The 18,029-nt window shown below is 38.3% G+C and overlaps 1 protein-coding gene across 11 annotated transcripts in view; it reads right to left on the reverse strand.

The window, feature by feature from the left end:
- Nucleotides 1-18,029, reverse strand: part of Ralgapa1 (Ral GTPase activating protein catalytic alpha subunit 1) — a 206,949-nt gene that overhangs the window by 38,059 nt on the left and 150,861 nt on the right. For all 11 annotated transcript variants that reach the window (XM_029484805.1, XM_029484808.1, XM_029484810.1 and 8 more), the window contains 2 exons: nt 15,963-16,086; nt 9,544-9,699 (listed from right to left, as the gene is read on the reverse strand). In XM_029484805.1, coding sequence (XP_029340665.1) covers nt 9,544-9,699; nt 15,963-16,086 — 280 coding nt within the window. The remainder of the gene's footprint in view (nt 1-9,543; nt 9,700-15,962; nt 16,087-18,029) is intronic.

Raw genomic sequence — 18,029 nt, forward strand, 5'->3', positions numbered from 1 at the left:
AAAGGATACAACCTATAACGGCACTTGCACTAAAAGCTGAAGTCACATACAAGTTAATATCTAAACTAAAAGTGGAAGCAGAAACAGTACCTATGAAGAAATTCCAACAGGATTCTGACTGTTGCAAGTCTGAGTGTTGCATTTCACTTGCCTATAGAGATCCGGTTTCACTATAGCCCATGCTGGCCTCAAAATGAACACATTGCAGGCAATCTTCCTCGCTCAGTATCCTGAGTATGATATATAATTTTATAGTCCACATTTTCATACCCTCATTTGCAACTTGGGTCATTATTATTAATTAAGAAAAGTTTCTTCTACCCCAGTGTGATGGCACATGTCTTTAATCCCAGCACTTGGGAGGCAGAGTTTAAGGTCAGCCTGGTCTACAGAGTGAGTTCCAGGACAGCAAGGGCTACACAGAGAAACCCTGTCTCAACCAAACCAAAACAACAAAACAACCAACGGCCAAAGAAGGTTTCTTTTTCTTAAGATTAACTTTTTATTATTTTAAATCACATGTATGAGTTCATGAAGCCAGGGGCACTAGAGCTGGAACAGTAGTGGGCCACCTGACATGGGTACTTGGAACCAAATTCCAGTCCTTTGGAAGAGCATCAAGTGCTCTTATCCACAGAGCCATCTTTCTGGCCCCAAGAAGAAAAAAAATTCTTAAAAGCAATGGGAACAGAGTACATAGTTCTATGCTTTAGTATAAGTAATATAGTAATATTGTAATATAGTAATATTGCTGGCTATTATAAAATTGACAGAATGAATATAATGGAAATTATATTCTAACATTACACAAATACATACTATAGAAGCATAAGTAATTATGACATTTATCTAAATATGCTATACCAATCATTATAATAATATATATTGGTAGTTCTTTCAGTTTGAGGCTATGATAGCTTTAGTAACTTTTTCATTCATTAAATGCAAATAGGCTTAGTTCTAGGTTCTAGAAATACAATAGCAAACACAGTCTTTGTCCTCGTGACCTTGATATTCTAATGTGTGTATGTGGGGAGCTGGCACAGTCATATCCACTGGTAGGGAGTCAAATAAATATATAAAGAACAAGCAAATTGTGGCATTGATCCTTCTGAGAAAAGGAAAGCCAGTTTTCTCCAATGGAGTGATACTGGGTATATCAACCACACTTCAGGATACACTCCACTGCCATGAATAGTTGGCTACATAGAATGAACTCCATGGCTCTTCTGTTTATGTGTGTGTGTTTATTTTGTTTTGTTTGTTTTTGTTTTATTGTTCTTTAATTTTTGGTTGGTTTTTTTTTTTGACATTGAAAGAACATGAAGCTGGGTAGATAGGGAGGTGGGAAGGATCTGAGGAGTTAGAGAAGGAAGAACAGTATTAACATATATGAAGAAATTTACATAATAAAAATAAGCAGACATAACTTTGCACAGTGATAAGTGCTATAAAGAAAAGACTACTGGGGTAAGGAGATGACTTGGTGAGTAGTGTTTGACATATGAGCAAGAGGTCATGAGTCTAGATCCCCAGAACCTAGGAATGGCAGGTGCTGGCCAGCCAGCTAGCCAGGTATACACGGCAGCAAACTGAGAGACCCTGTCTTTTCTTTTTTTTAATTAATTAATAAATTAATTAATTCTCCAGATTTTATTCCCCTCCTGGTCCACCCTCCTACTGTTCCACATCCCATACCTCCTCCCTGCCCCACTGTCTCCATGAGGATGTGCCCACTCGCCACCCCACCCCCAGACCTCTAAACTCCCTGGGGCCTCCAGTCTCTTGAGGGTTAGGTGCATCTTCTCTGACTGAACACAGACCCTGCAGTCCTCTGCTGTATGAGGAAGGAGGTGAGGACTGATAGTCTGAGGTTGTTTTCTGATGTCTATGTGCATGTGCTAGGCACTGCCAGTGTGCACACACATATGTGTGCATACACCACACAGATTTAAAAAGGCAGTTTAGGGCAAAGTGATAGTGTCCTTGAGTATAGGGGGTTCTTTAGCTACAATGATTTGGAAAGATCTTACTGTGAAAATGTCACAGAAGTGTGAGAATAAAGAAGCTTGAAGAAAAAAATGCAGCCTAATTAAACACTTCAGTATCCAGAGTCTCGGATATGTGATTAACCTTAATTTGGTAAGGTTAAGATAGTGGAGGCAGGTTAGTAAGTCAGTAAGAAATGACAGCGGCAGTGATCTAGGATAAGTAGAAAGGGGAGCAAAGCACACAGGAACACTGGGGTTACATCTTACTCTGTGTACAAAGAGAAGCTACAGCTATCCCGTCCACATCAACTTGTGCATGGTGGTGAGACAAGCTGGCATGCAACCACTGACAGTATTTCCATCCTCTATCTTTGCCACCAGGAATACACTTTAAAAAGTTGGGGCTGTGGGTAGATTGTGACATTAAATAGAATTTGTAACATTAGTTATTATATTTTGATCTGAAACTACAAGTAGAATTTTTGTGTTTGTTAGTTTTTGACAATGTGACATAAGCTTGGGTCATCTGAAAGAGGGAACAGCAGCTGAGAAAATGCGGCCATCTGACTGCTTGTAGGCATGCATGCCTGTGGGGCACTGTCTTGAGTAATAATTGATATGGGAGAGCCCAGCCCACTATGGATACTGTCACCCTTGGGCAGGCTGGTCTTGAGTTGTGTGTGTGTGTGTAAAAGCAAGCCAAGGAAGCCATGAGGAGCAAGTCACTAAGTAGAATTCCAACATGGTTCCTGCCTCTGCTTCTGCTTGAGTTCTTGGCCTGGCTTCTCTCAATGATGGGCTGTAATTGGGTCATATAAGCCAAATAAACCCTACCCTCCATATTGCTTTTAATAATGGACAGTGACAGAAAGCAAACTATGACAATTCCATAAAATCCATTAATTAATTATATTATAAAACCCACTTTTAATAAAATAATAAAACCTTTTTGTTATTATCCCATATAGTTTTAAAATTAATTTTTCAGATTATATTTAGCTTATAGTTCTTTGGGAAGTCTCTCACATGCTAATTTTGTTTTAAAATTAAGATAAAAATAGATTTGATGTAAAAATTGGACCAAGTAGAGTCTTTACAACCCATTTATTTCAGAAACTATTGTGATCAAGTTTTAAGACATGACCTGCTGTCCATTACACTAATAGTATTTCAAAGGAAAAGGACTTAAACAGCAGAGTACTTCTTCTTCCTCTTTTGGGGGTTCAGGAAATGAAAGATAGCCTAGAGAGTCCAACTAAGTCTTTTACAATTATCTCAACTTGATCTTCATCAAACTCCTAAAAGGATGATTCAGCTACCTTGGAAGCAGAGTATCCGCAAGTGGCCGCAACAAGGAGACGGAGAAGATGAGAGAGGCTGCTCTCAACACTTTACACCAATGCTTGCAGCACTTTTGATTTTTAGGGGTGAATACAGTCAGTTAAGTGGAAATTATTTTTAACCATTTTCCATCAATCTTTCTCAGGGAGAAATAATTTATAGAATAGAAGGCTTCGACAGGGTTATATCATAATTTTTGATACAGTGGCATAATATTTCTAAGAGAGACTTTACTAGAATGAATAGCTAATTTGTTCAAAATATATAGTCCATGTTACAAAAATTCTGCTGCTATTATCTGGAGCTTTGAGAAACTTTCACTTCATGAAACAATGCTACACTTCAATAGACCCAGAAATATTAACTTCTCATTCTGAGGAAATAAAAGGAAAAGAATTTTAAAAACCACCACATATTTAAAATAAAAAGCCAGAATGTTTTAGTTTTTATAAAATATATATAAGTGACTTTTCCCCTACCAAGTTTAAAACATAGAACCAGGATCATAAATAATTCTAGCTTGCCAGAGGCATGGCTATTTCTTTATACTGACTGCCACTATCTAATTTAATTAGAGGGATTAAACTCCATGTTGAGGTCAACGAGCTTTACTTTCTCCAATATTACACTGCAGCCAGTGCTCATTAATGTGTCTACTGAATGGATTAACACACCTGAAGATATATGTACAAAGGACAGGGGGGACAACCTAATGAAATCCGATTGTTCATTTGTAATAGGACATGTTCGAGGCCTCAACTTATTACCACTAATGTGGAATTTATTAAATTCAGGAGAAAAAATACCAATACAGAAAGTGATTTTTTATTACGAAGAACTGGTGTAAGACAACTGGCTTCTATGATTAAGTTTAAACATTTAACCTGCTAGAAAGAAAGAGATATTACAATAAAACTAACATGTCTGGCTACACGAGGGAATACAATAAAACTAACATGAGGGAAAATGAGTCTATGGCAAGGTGAGGAAGTTTTGTTTTTGATTTCTATGAAAAGGAGGTTTAAAGTAGCAATACTGATTCATGAGATCATATACCTTCTTTCTGTTGGATTTTATGACAGACAAACTAAAATTGCTTTAACTAAAAAAGCTAATTTAGGCTGGGCATTTCTCTAACAATATTTATTTTAACAGCAAGGCAAATGCATGTATTATAAAAGTTTTAAAACTATAACCATATACCTGTTGCTAAGACTGGCCACTTGACAACCTGAGTTCAACATCAAGAATCCATATGGTGGAAGGAAAAAACTGACTCCAAGTTGTCCACCAACCTGCATATGTACCGCGACATACATGCAAGCATGTGCACATTTCCCACTCCCACCAACCAACCAAACAAACATAAAACATCACTTTAATAAAAACCAAAACAGGCTAGAAAGACAGCTCAGTGGGTAAGAGCCCTGTTGCTGAGCCTGACAGCCTGAGCCGCACCCCTGGAAGCATATGATGGAAAGGTAAGAGCTGGTTCTCAATGACCCCACATGTGTGCCATGACAAGTGCACAGCCCACACACATACAAAATACATTCTGAAATGCAATAAAACCCCCAAAGGCACAATGTTAATTCTACCTGACACTATCTACAGATTCAATATATTCCCATCAAAATCCTAGCAATGTAACAGAGGGAGTGAAGATGACCAAAATACATTTTATAAGTATAAAAACATCATAAGTAAGCTCTTTGTATTTGATAATTTAAAAAGATAGAAGAACAATGCCGCCGGGCGTGGTGGCACACGCCTTTAATCCCAGCACTTGGGAGGCAGAGGCAGGAGGATTTCTGAGTTCGAGGCCAGCCTGGTCTACAGAGTGAGTTCCAGGACAGCCAGGGCTACACAGAGAAACCCTGTCTCGAAAAACGAAAAAAAAAAAAAAAAAAAAAAAAAAAAAAAAAAAAAAAAAAAAAAAAAAAAAAAAAAAAAAAAAAAAAAAAAAAAAAAAAAAAAAAAAAAAAAAAAAAAAGAAGAAGAACAATGCCAGTAGATTTGGCAAAAATAGAAAACCCATTCTAAAGCTTTTATATGGAGTCTTTAAGAGATGTTCAAAGCCAAAGCAATTTTAAACAAAAGCTGGAGAATTTATATTTCCTGAGTCAAAATGTAATACAATAGCCATCAAAACAGTATGCAACTGGTATAAGGACAGACTTAGACTAGTGAACTAGAAGATAGCAGTGTCTCTAGAAAGAGTGATGAAAAGACTGGGCACTTATGTGCAATTCTGTATCACACTCCATACACTACAAGTAGCTCAGTGTGAAGAGAAAACGTAAATGCTATAGGTAAAGCTCTCACAACAAAATAGAGACATGTATCTTCATGACAGTGAATTTGGCAATGGGTTCTTGGATTGATATTAAAAGCAGAGGTAGCAAAAACAATTAAATTTGAGTCAATATTGATTAATCATATACTAGACAAGGGATTAATATCTACAATGTATAAATTCTATAACAACACAAGAAAAATAACAAACAAAGGAGTAAAGGACTTGGATAGACATTTCTCCAAAGTGGATAAACAAGTGGTCAGTGTATGCATGAGAAGAAGATGTTCACTATTACCTGCTATTAGAGAAAAAGCCACTTTGGGACAGGCATGGTGGTGAGAAGGGAGAGGCAGGGGGACTATGAGTGTGTGCTGCACAGTAAATTCAAGAAAAAGTCTGGAATAGACAGCTAAATTATGCCTCAAAAAATCCAAGCAAAATAACCACTTTGTACCTATTAGAATGTCTGTAGGTTTTTTTTCCCCCTAACAAGTGTTGATGGTGGTGTGGAAAGGCTGAGACCACTGTGCGTGCTTGACATGGATGGAAAGTGGTACAACTGATACCGCACATCTTCAGACAGTTCTACATACAGTGTGTACAGAACCCAACAATATATGTATATAGCCAAATGAATTAAAAACCAGCATCTAAACAGAATGCCAATGTTCACTGCAGTATTATTCAAATAACAAGAGGTGGAAGCAATCCAAATGTCTACTAACAGATATGCAGATTAAATGTCGTACATACAATTAGATATCTGGTCATATAAAAGAATGAAATTCTAATACGTGCTATGACATGACATGCATAAAACCTTAAAATATCTGGCTAAACAAGACAGTACAAAACGATAAATATTATATGCCTCTACTTATTCTAGAATTGGTAAATTTTAGAGGCAGAAAGTAACTTGGGAGGAGAGGGGAGGACATGTGTGAGAGAAAATGAACTGAGGAATAAGTTCATCTGCTCACTGGACAAAGCTGTGTGTTCAGGAACAGCCAGCACATATGAAGAAACCAAGGGATGAACAAATAGAAAGATACATTGTGTTCATTGATTCACAGAACTGATATGGTTAAAATAGCAATATTACTCAAAACAATACTGATTTTGCTAATCCTTACCAAAATTACTATAGCTTTCTTGAGAAATGTCAAAATGAATCCTGTAATTCATACAGAACTACAAACAACCTTAATGTCCAAAGCAGAGAATGAAAAACAGTTGTGTCACACTCTCTGACCTGAAATTATATTACAAAACTACAAGTATGTCTGAAAACATAATCCTGAATGAGGTCTTCCTATCCTCTCACTCAGTAACGGGTTCTGACACGAGGGGTGAGTGGTGCCTATGCAAGCAATTCTCAATCACCAGAGAACAGCTGGGTGTCCTCCAGTCAGTTCTATCTGGAGATAGTATTAAATAACCAAGTTCCAAGCCTGCTAGTCTTCAAAAGCCAACCACAAGCCTGTTGTCTTATTTGTGCTTCTGACACTAACTATAAATTGAAGTTCTCAAAACCTTATTCTTTGGGGGTCAACAAATGTGCTTAACTGATCACAAAATCCAGAATATAGTCACTGGTTTATCATAGAGAATACAGAATAAGAGATATTATGTTACAGTGTTCTCAACCTGTGGGTATTGATTCCTTTGGGGTTATATATCAGATATCCTGTATATCAGATATTTATATTATGATTCATAATAATAGAAAAATTACAGTTGTGAAGTAGCAATATAATAATTGTATGTTTGGGTGTCACCACATGAGGAACTGTATGAAAGGGTAGCAGCATTAGGAAGGTAGAGAACCACTGCTGTACTAGTTACTTTCATTTGACCAAATACTTGAGAGAGAGCAGCTTATGGGAAGGTTCCATTTGGTTTCTAGTTCAGAAAAATACAGTCTATTACAACAGGAAAGAAACAGTGGTGGGAGAGATTTGATCCTCAGCGCTGATCAGAAAGCAGAGAGAAAGAAACACCAGCACTTAATTGGCTTCCTGTTTTGTTTTGTTTTTTTTTTCCAGTCAGAAACTGCAGCTTAGAGAATGATCCACATCTGGGGAGGGGTCAAGTCTTCCTTCCATAGTTAAATGCCTCTCTAAATCAAATGAAGCTGACCATCGAGATTAGACACTACAAATGTACGGGGTAAGAGATGAAGAAGGGGTGTGGAGCTTCCATGCTGTTTCTGGCACTGCCATTCTCTGGGAACCCCTGTGTGTCTGGCTAATCAGACACTCTCTGAACATAGTCCTTTGGGTTCATATGGAGACATCATGGAACAGCCATAAAGCACTGCAGAAATGTCACTGGACTAAGAATAAGACTAATGTTAATGGGTGAAGTGGGGGGAACTCAGCAAAACCTGAAGCTTGTCTGCTGATTCTTCTTGTTCTCTGTGTGACACATTCCTTTCCCATGGGCACGGGGTGAGAGCTCTTCTGAAATGGGGGTCTTATGATTTACTTGCAGTCTAGACTATTGACTGACTGCTAGTTCCAAGACAGAAGGCGAGAGCTGATTAGTATCTATGGCCTGCCGTGGGTAAAAATGAGGCAGTCACCCCAAAACCACCTGCCTAGGAGAGTGCTGCCCAGACTGGGCTGGGCCCTCCTGAATCAGTTAATAATAAGGACTGTCTCTTCCAAGGACATGTTCACAGGGTAATCTGATCTAGCCAATTCCTCAATAGATGCTTTCTTTTCAAATGACTGTACGGTATGTGACAAAGTGAACTAGGCTAAGATATCATAAAGGAATATTCATAACTAGTAAATGGAAACATTCTATAATCTGTGATAGCTAGTTTTAATTATCAACTTGACACAATCTATAATTATCTGGGAAAAGAGTCTCAGTAAAGGATTTTCTGCATTGGGTTGACCTGTGGGCATGTCTGTGTGAAATTTTTCTTAATTAAATAAATTCATGTGGGAAGGTCTAGCCTACTTTGGGAGGCTTCATTCCCTAAGAATGAAGAACCCTTGTCTAAGTCTGGAGAAATTAAGCTAAGCAGAAACTAGCCAGTGGGTGAGCAAGTGTGTATTCACTGATCTCTGTTCTTTATTGTGGATAATATTTGAAGTTCCTGCCTTGCCTTCCCACAATGATGGACTGTAACTTGGAATTGTGAACTAAAATAGACTCTTCCCTAAGTCTTATCACAACAGAAATGAAACCAGGACAATATCCATTCATGACAATGGATAAAGGAAATGTGATATATGTGTATGTGATGAAATATTGATTAGTTTTAAAAACGAAAGTTCTAACCTTTGCTACAACATGGAAGAACCGGAAGGAAATTATACTAAGTAAAACAATCCAAACAGTGAAAACACGAATTCACTTATATGCAGACTTTTAAAAAATCCAATACATAAACTATAATAAAAGCCAGGTTTGTTTTGATATACACCTATAATCCCACTACTCAAGAGACGGGGCAATAGGAACATGAATTCAGGGACAGTTTGAGCTGCACAGCAAAACTATGCCTACAAATAAACAAACAGAAAACAAGTGACATGTAACAAATGAACAACAACAACAACAACAAACTATACCAAAAATAATAATTCAGTTGATGAAGTCAGGGAGAAAGGCCTAAAGATACAAAATAGCAGGTTTATAGGTTAACAAATCTAGGAATTTAATGTTAAAAAGGGTTGGTTCAATAGTGAGACTGTAACCTACAATATCGTATCATTGTTGTTTATTAAAGAAAAACCCAACTTACTACACAACAATCCTGGTTTTGAAGATGGCATTGGTTAAAGCAACAAACTCTTCACCTACCAGCAGGGCTCCACCAACTGGATGCTAGTATTTTACACACTGATTTCCTTAACTAATAGGCTTTAATTAAACATTTTTCCCCTCAGCACTTACTTTTTTGGTCAGAGAGTCATCAGAGTCAGAAGGCATTCTTGTAGATACATGAAATATTACTTCTACTGTCGAGGTAGCAAAATACGGAGTGGTCAGTCCAGTGCTTCTGTTCTTCTGAAGTCCTCCCATGAAGCCACAATGGTTTGTAAGGTTTACCTACAATCAGTGAAGAACTACATAAACATCATCACCACCATCATCAACACCACCACCTTAGAAACACTGTTGAAAGAGAACAAGATTCACTTTAGAAAACCATGAGGAGTAAAGTTTTCATTCTGTTATATTCTAAGATCAGTGCCTTGCTCAGGTACCATTAGAGAAGCTTCCTCCTGCAGCACATGGGAACAAATAGAGATCCACTGTCGGACTACGTGCAGAGAGTGAGAGACATCCGAACACTCAGACCTAAGTAGGTTGTCTCCATCACATCTCTCCCCTCAAGCCTCAGTGAACCCCACAGAAGAGAAGGGAGAAAGAGTGTAAGAGCCAGTGGACACCAAGAAAACAAGGTCTTCTAAATCAGTAAGACTGACCCACATATCAACTCACAGAGACCGAGGCAGCATGCACAGGGCCTGAACTAGATGGGGTCCTAGAGCTAAAAGAAATGGACACGTACCCCCATCCCTAACTCAGAATCAATCTCCAATTGATAACCACTTACAAATTAAAATGTAGTTTTCTCCAAGAAAAGTCTCACTGGGAAACAAGCTACTCTTAAGGATAGATTGCATGCCCAGAAGTAGATGGCTACGGGAAAACAAACTCAAAGACATCTGTGGTCATTCCTTGCCTCAGGATGTCACATCAGGACATTTTCATTTTTTCCATTTAAAAAAAAATTAAAAATGTTATTGCATTTATATTATATTATATTCCTGTTTTACCCTACAGGTCCTTTGCATATATATATTATAGCTTCTAGTTTTGTATTTTTATGGTATTCCTGAGTGTGTGAATGAGTAGGTCTGTTCTGTTTCTTGTGCCCTCTCTTAGGCTCTTTTCCTTCTGTTTAGTCTTATTCTGAGGTGATAGTTTTGTTTTATTGTATTTCATTGTGTTATTATCCTCTAGACACCAGTTTTTTAGTGAAAGATGGAAAGGGGTGATCCGAATGGGCGGGGATGTGGGAAAGAAGTCGAGAGAAGGGAAACCATAAGCAGAGTATATTATGTGAAAACAAAATAAATTTTCAATAAAGCGGAGAAAAGGAGTGAGTCTTTTATATACTATCAGCCAATATTAAATCTAGCATTACAGCTGGCTCTCTGTATCTATGGAACCCACACGCACAGATTCTACCAACTTTAAATTGAAAGGATTCACAAAAAAATATAAGCTTTTACTAAACAGGTATAAACTTTTATGTCTTGCTATTAATATTTTCTAAGTAATAGAGCATGACAACTGTTTCATTTTGTTTGATACTGGGTCTCACCTAGCCTAGGGTGGACTCTAATCCCTGATCTCCTGTCTCCACTTCCCACGTGCTGGGATCAGAGGCATGTGCCACTATCCATGGCCTGAGAGAAAACTATTTACATTTTATTGGGTATTATAAAGAGATAACTTTATTAGGGTGATTTGCTCACCCCAATATGTTTTTAAAATAGTATTTAAGGGTCTCTAATTAGTAGGAGCTAATTAATTAAGAAAGAAATCAACTACTGTTTGCTGTGAACCTTGTGTTAGGTAACTAGGTATTAACAGTAAACTATAAAGGCTTGGGACACTAAGGTCAGAGGAAAAAAATCAAATCTGAAAGGACTTGGGGTAAAGTTAAAACAACATCAACTCACAGAACAATCAAGTAGATACTTCGTATTTATTCACAAAACTGTCTTCCTGCAAGCACCTGCACTTACTCACCAGGCCAAGGTCACCTGATATGGCCCACTGCAGAACTAACCAGGCTGCAGGCAGAGAGGGGCCATAGCAAGACCGAGGCTGTGGCAATTCTTACTGAAAGCAATCAGACTTTTTATACCCTTATCAGGAACAATATATTGGCAATTGCCAGGATCAATACAATTGCAGTTGCCAGGATACAATGATGCTTGCAAATTATGCAGGGCACACAAAACTAATGTTTGAGACCAATTGTCTTGTGAAGCTTCCACGGTCCCTTGACTTCTAAGGAAACACACAGAGAATACACTGCAGCCTCAACCCTTCACTGCCTGGGGGAGTGCCTAGGTTTCTAGGGAAGTGAAGGCATACTGTGTCCCACGAGCCATGGACTCTAACCTGAGAAACCTATGATGCATGCCTCTCAAGGCAGCTAGGCCAGGTCCACTTCACGGCTCTGCAGCTTCCTAGTCAAGTACCCATTACAGCCTAGAATAAAAAATGTGGGGAAAAAAAAAATCACAAAATTTAACTGCACTTAAGTACATTTAAAAAAAAATATCAATTGATCTGTATGAAGATCTGGAAACATTTTAGGCCATGATACAATACACAATATACATTAGTCTCAGGGTTGTGGGACGAGAAGATTCCCTGGACCTATCCGATGCACAGAAGCTAAGGTGTTGTTCTAGTAAGAGCTGAAAAGCATTGGCTTTCTTGGCCTTCTCTCACACTGTCTGATATTACCTCAGTGTGGAGAGCTTCGCACTGCTGCCTTGGGAGTGCTGATGAAAGGCTAGGTTTCCTATTTGACCTCTGACAGAGAGATGCAGTTTTTTAGGGGCTCGTCTCCTGGTTCTTTGGGTTTATAAGAACTGTTGTTTACCTATATAGTTTTAGGTTACTGGCTTCCTCGGTTGAGGCACATCTGCATCTGCAGTCAGGAAGACTGCAATCTTCTGCAGACAGCAATGAATGCTGCACTCAGTTGTTTTCTCTTCTTACTCAGTCTGAGATCCCCAACCCTTAGAATGACACCACCCAAATTTAGGGTGGAGTTTTCCACCTCAATTAATCTAATTGAAAAGGTTCCAAATGGCCGGGGATTTTTTTTCCCCATGGTGATTCTAATTCCCTCAGGTTGACAAACAAAATTAAGCACTACAGTATTTTTTATGGCTAATATTTGCTTGTATGGCCATATTACACTTATTTATCCATTCGTTCACATATGGACATACATATGGGTTGTTTTGCCTTTTGTTATTATGCAGCAATGAACACAGCTGTGTAAGATTTTATAAGAACTTAAGTTTTTATTTCTCCTTGGCAATCGTACAGCAGAACTATTTTGTTACATGGTGTCTAGTTTTATGTCAACCCAACACCAGCTAAAGTAATCTGAAAGGAAGAAACTTTAATTGAGAAAATGCCACCATAAGATCTGGCTGCAGGGTATTTTCTTAATTAGTGATTAATGGGGGAGAGCTCAGCCCATTTTGGGTGGTGCCATCCTTGGACTGATAGTCCTTGGTTCTATAAGAAAGCAGGCAGAGCAAACCAGTAAGGAACATATCCCCTATCCCCGGCCATGGCCTCTGCATCAGCTCGTGCCTCCATGTTCATGCCCTGTTTGAGTTTCTGTCCTGATTTTCTTCATTGATGAACAGTGACATGGCAGTGTAAACCAAATAAACTCTTTCTTTCCCAAGTTGCGTTGGTCACCGTGTTTCATCATAGCAGTAGTAATCCAAACTTGGATATATAATATCTCTCTCGATGTTTAACTGTCCAAACTTTGTCTCCTCTAGGAGAATATGAGCATTCAGATTCCTCTAAATCCTAGCCAAATTCACCATCTGACTTTTTTTTTTTTTAAAAAAAACCTTGCTGGGTGTGAAGAGATACTCACTGCGGTTTTCTTTAGTTCCCTGATGCTAATGATGTCAAGAGTCTTTTCATGTGTCCACTAGGCATTTGCCTATCTTTAGGCTAATATATTATGGTCCTGCGGCCATTTTTTTTATTTGAAGGATTTCACGCATGAGTACATTTCCATTATTTCATACAGTGGTATCCGTATGATTTTTACCTCCCTCCCCCTCCAATTCTTCATATCCCCTCAATAATGTCCTCTCAAATCCATCCCTGCTTCTTCTGTGTTTATTTTTGTTATACTGAGTCCAATTGGTGTTGTCCTTGTTTGCATGTGTTTAGGAATGGGACCACTTAAGATTGTGGTTATGTTCTTGAAAAAAACCAAAACCAAAACCAAAACCGTTTCTTTTTTTTCTTTTATCAATAGCCACTGACTGCCTAGAGAAACACACACTCACTCACTCACTCTCTCTCTCTCAGTATGTAGACTGTTCATCTAGAGAAATTTTGTGAAATTCCATGTATGTCTACACATGCTTTAAAGTAGGCTTTAAAAAAATGAATCGTATTCTACTTTTTACTTTGTATAAGTTCTTCAAATATTCTAAGTACAAATTTCTTCTCAAATATATGATTTGCAAGTATTCTCCCCGATCTGTGGAGCTTTTTACTTTGCTGATGGTGTTCTTTAAAGTATAACAGGCTGGGCGTGGTGGTGTAAGCCTTTAATCCCAGCACTCGGGAGGCAGAGGCAGAGGCAGGTAGATTTCTGAGTTCGAGGCTAGCCTGGTTGGTCTACAAAGTGAGTTCCAGGACAGCCAGGGCTACACAGAGAAACCCTGTCTCAAAAAAAGAAAAGAAAAGAAAAGAAAGAAAAGAAAAGAAAAGGAAAGAAAAGGAAAAAGAAAAGAAAAAAGAAAAGAAAAAGAACATTAAAGCACAACAGGGTTAATTTTGATGAGTACTATTTTCCTTCTTGCTCATGCTTTTTGTGCCAAATCTATAAAAAATCTTTGCCAAATCCAAGGTCATTAATATCTGCACCTATATTATCTAAGTGTTTTATAATTTTAAGGTTTTGAGTCATTTGGAGTTAAGTTTTTTATACAATATAGTCTGATTTCATTTAAAAATTACTTTTGATTATGTGTGTATGCCTGTGTTGTCAGAGGTGGGGAGAGAGGGAGGGAGAGGGAGAGGGAGGAAGGGAGGGAGGGAGGGAAGGAGAGGGGGGAGAGAGAGAGAGAGAGAGAGTGAGTGTGTGTGTGTGTCTCTCTGGGGGTGGGGGATGGTATGTGTATATCAAAGTAGAAGAGGATTGTTGGATACTCTGGAACTTGAGTTACAGGCAGTTGTGAGACTCTCAGCATGGGTGCTGGGAACTCTCAACCTCTGAATCATCTCTCCAGGCCCTGACTGCTACTCTCCTCTCCTTCCTCTTCCTCTCACTCCTCCTATTTCTCCTCTTCTTGCTCCTCCTCCTACTCTTCCTCTTCTTCTTTCTTCCTTCTCCTCCTCTTCTTCCTCTTCCTCCTTCCACCTCCTTCATCTTCCTTCTTCTCTGGCAGGCATATGGCTATTTGGTTATGTCAGCAATATTTGTTGAAAAGATTCTCCCTTCTGTAGTGTATGGTATAGGCCAAAATTCAGTTAACTATAGACTTGTGGGCTTATTTCTGTACTCTATTGTATTCCACTGATCTATGTAGGTCGATTAGTATTGTTTAGTAGTAAAATTTGAAATTAGAAGGTATATATGGGTCCTTCCAACTTGCTCTTCTTTTCATGTAGCCCTTACTTTTAGTAAACTGTCTCTATGGTTCTTCTATACAGAAAAATCCATGTTTTGTTTTAAAAATATTTTCAAGGCATTTTTAAATACATGCTTGTAACTGAAAGTTTTGTCATCTTTGCTGCATAACGAAGTATAGTATCTGTGATAAATAAACATAGAGGCCAAGAAAGTTTGCACAGTTCACACAAGGTAACCTAGCTAGTAACCCACGGAATACATACCAGGTGGGAAAAGCTTATGTTAGACACTGGAAAACGCGGGCATTAAACACGTAAGTAGGTAAGAAGTGCCAGCCCTCTGTAAGTTTATAGTCTAGTGCAATGGTCTTCAACAACTTTACCAGATACCCTCAGTACAAATTCTGTGCAATAACTGTCAACTATAAGAAAAAAAATCATTGTAACTTTAAATGGCTACCAAGGATATTATTTCAACTATGCTACATTAAATATATACTCATCAAAATCAAAATCACTTGTTGAATCTAGAGTTTGTGGAGTTGGCAAGCAGATAGTCAGTAAGCACTCAGAATTTGTTTGTCTCTACTCCCCCAGTGCTGGGGAGTTTCTGCCACTGTGCCTGGCTCTTACACGGATGTTAGGGATCCAAACTCAGGTCTTCAGGCTCACAAGGTAAGCAATGAACTAGCAGATCCATCTTCCCAGTCCTTCTTGTGACTGGTTCTTAAACAGTATAGCTCAGCAGTGCAATATAGAGTATTTAGACTACTAGGATAAGTAACTTTAAATTACTTTAAATTATACGGGCAGATATACATTGTTTTATATAAGTATTCCAATATTTTATATGAGGGATTGATTGGTTTCTGATATTTACAGATTGATATTGTGATTGAGGGCTAAATATAAAACAATGACTGGTATAACAATACCTCCCAACCAAGGCCAGCTACAAAATCTTCATATGCTTGGCTTCCTCCTGTATTGGTGAGAATGGAGTATTTATCTTCTTGTCCTTCTGCAACGTAAAATACTGCAATCTTGTGTGTCTCTCGGCTACAAAACAAAAAAATTATACCATTCATTTTTGTTTGCTCATTAAATTTTATGTACAGAGTCTATAGGAGTAAGAATATGAAAAAGCCTCAGATGCTACAATCTACAAAAGGAGACACATAATTGCAATAGAAATAAAAAAGTCATAAAAATGACAAAATTGCATGGCTACTGCTGATGGGAGAATTAAAGAGCACCTAAAGCAATACTGAATTAGGTAAAGGTCTGAGTATGGGCGGGATAGATAAACGAGAAGGACAAATCACTAAGGAGTTACCACTGTGCAGTGTGGCTGAATCTCAGGGCTAAAGCAACTGTTTTAGAACTAAGTAACCATCAGTAAAGAGTGTATTTCCCCAAACTGCATCCAACAACAGAAGAAACACACAGAACTGCATGGGTTAGTTCCCAAATTCTTGGACAATCAACTTTTAGTTCTTTCTAAATTAAAAAGTGTTTATAATAGCAAACTTACAAGAAGTCTGGCAACCCAAGCTGACTAGTCCATTTGTCTTTGGTGAATATAGGCAAACTTTAGGACCAAAAAAACAAAAAGGAAGGATTCATACATATTTCCTCATTTCAGAATTGGACCAGATGTAAAGTTTTTGTTGTTGTTGTTATTGTTGTCAAATTATTGAAGTAGCAGCAACAACAGCATTAGAAAAACAAGAAGAAGAAGAAGAAGAAGAAGAACAACAACAACAACAACAACAACAACAACAACAACAACAAGGTTCATAGCTAACAACAAACAGATATAAACTAGGATTTCAAGCTGGTGTCTGGTAGCCAGATTTTTAAAGTATTTTGAAGTTAAGTCATGACTACAGATTTCCATGTCAGCAACGAAGCTTCAGCAAGTTTCTGTCACTTGCTGAAGAAGGAGGATTTCCAGAATTATAGAGTATGAATCGGATGGCCTCAAAAAAGTAAAGTAAAACCCAATTTAACTGGTGAAAACAATTATTTTTAAAAAACCTAGCACTTTAAAAGTGCTATGTCCTAAAGGCATATAGAAACAGAAAATCTTCATTCACGAGAATCTACTAAATTTTGGTAAAAACAGTCACTGTTGTTGGCTGCTTTCCCCTACACTACAGCTCACAGCTCCGTTCTATGGCTCCTACATTTTGCCTTGAGCATTCTCCTCAGGCTGAGCAGAGAGGTTCCTTTCTCCCAAGCTTTCAGTCTGGAGTAAAGGTTACTGGTAGGAGTTACTATTGTTGCATAACTTCATGTTACAGAGGCACTGGGCTAGACCTTCTTCTGTGTCTAAGCTCCCCATCTTTAGCACAGAAGCTCTAGATGAGTATCTACACCTAAAGCTTGAAATGGGACTTGGAGTGCAAGTTCTGCTAGGAGTAGTAAGTTAGGAAGACCAGGGATTTCCAACTCTTCAGCAACTGCAAAGTATGATTATCATTCTAGGTAAAGCTAGGCCTAACCCTAGCTTAGGTATAGGGGTACACAAGTGATGTCCAGGATAAAAGCAGGTTTCAAGGACAATGAACTTAGCTTAGTTCTGGACAGGAATTTGGAGTAAAGCACGAAGGAGAAGCTGGCAGCTCTATGACACATGTGAACAGCAAAGCAGCCAGAAGTTAACAAGAACCAGAAAAAAATAGACTGCTAAGAATTTCCTAGGATCAAAAATTTTGAGATCAGTGGGTATTGTGGATAGCCCTGGGGCTAATTATATTTGACATTAATTCAGTTCTCTTGTGAGTGGATGCAAACAAGGAATGACTCAGCACTCAGGTGATTTCCAGTAAACCTGCTTCCCACCTTAATTTGTAAAATAAAGGAGACCTGAGGATTGGGCAGATAAAAGGGAAGGTGGAGGAAGGTGGAGAGAGAATGCAGAGGGAGAGGAGGAGGAAGAGGAGAAGGAGGAGGAGGAGAAGAAGAGGAGAAGAGGAGGAGGAGGAGGAGGAGGAGGA

This window comes from Mus caroli, chromosome 12 (assembly GCF_900094665.2).
Source record: "Mus caroli chromosome 12, CAROLI_EIJ_v1.1, whole genome shotgun sequence".
Lineage (NCBI taxonomy): Eukaryota > Metazoa > Chordata > Mammalia > Rodentia > Muridae > Mus > Mus caroli.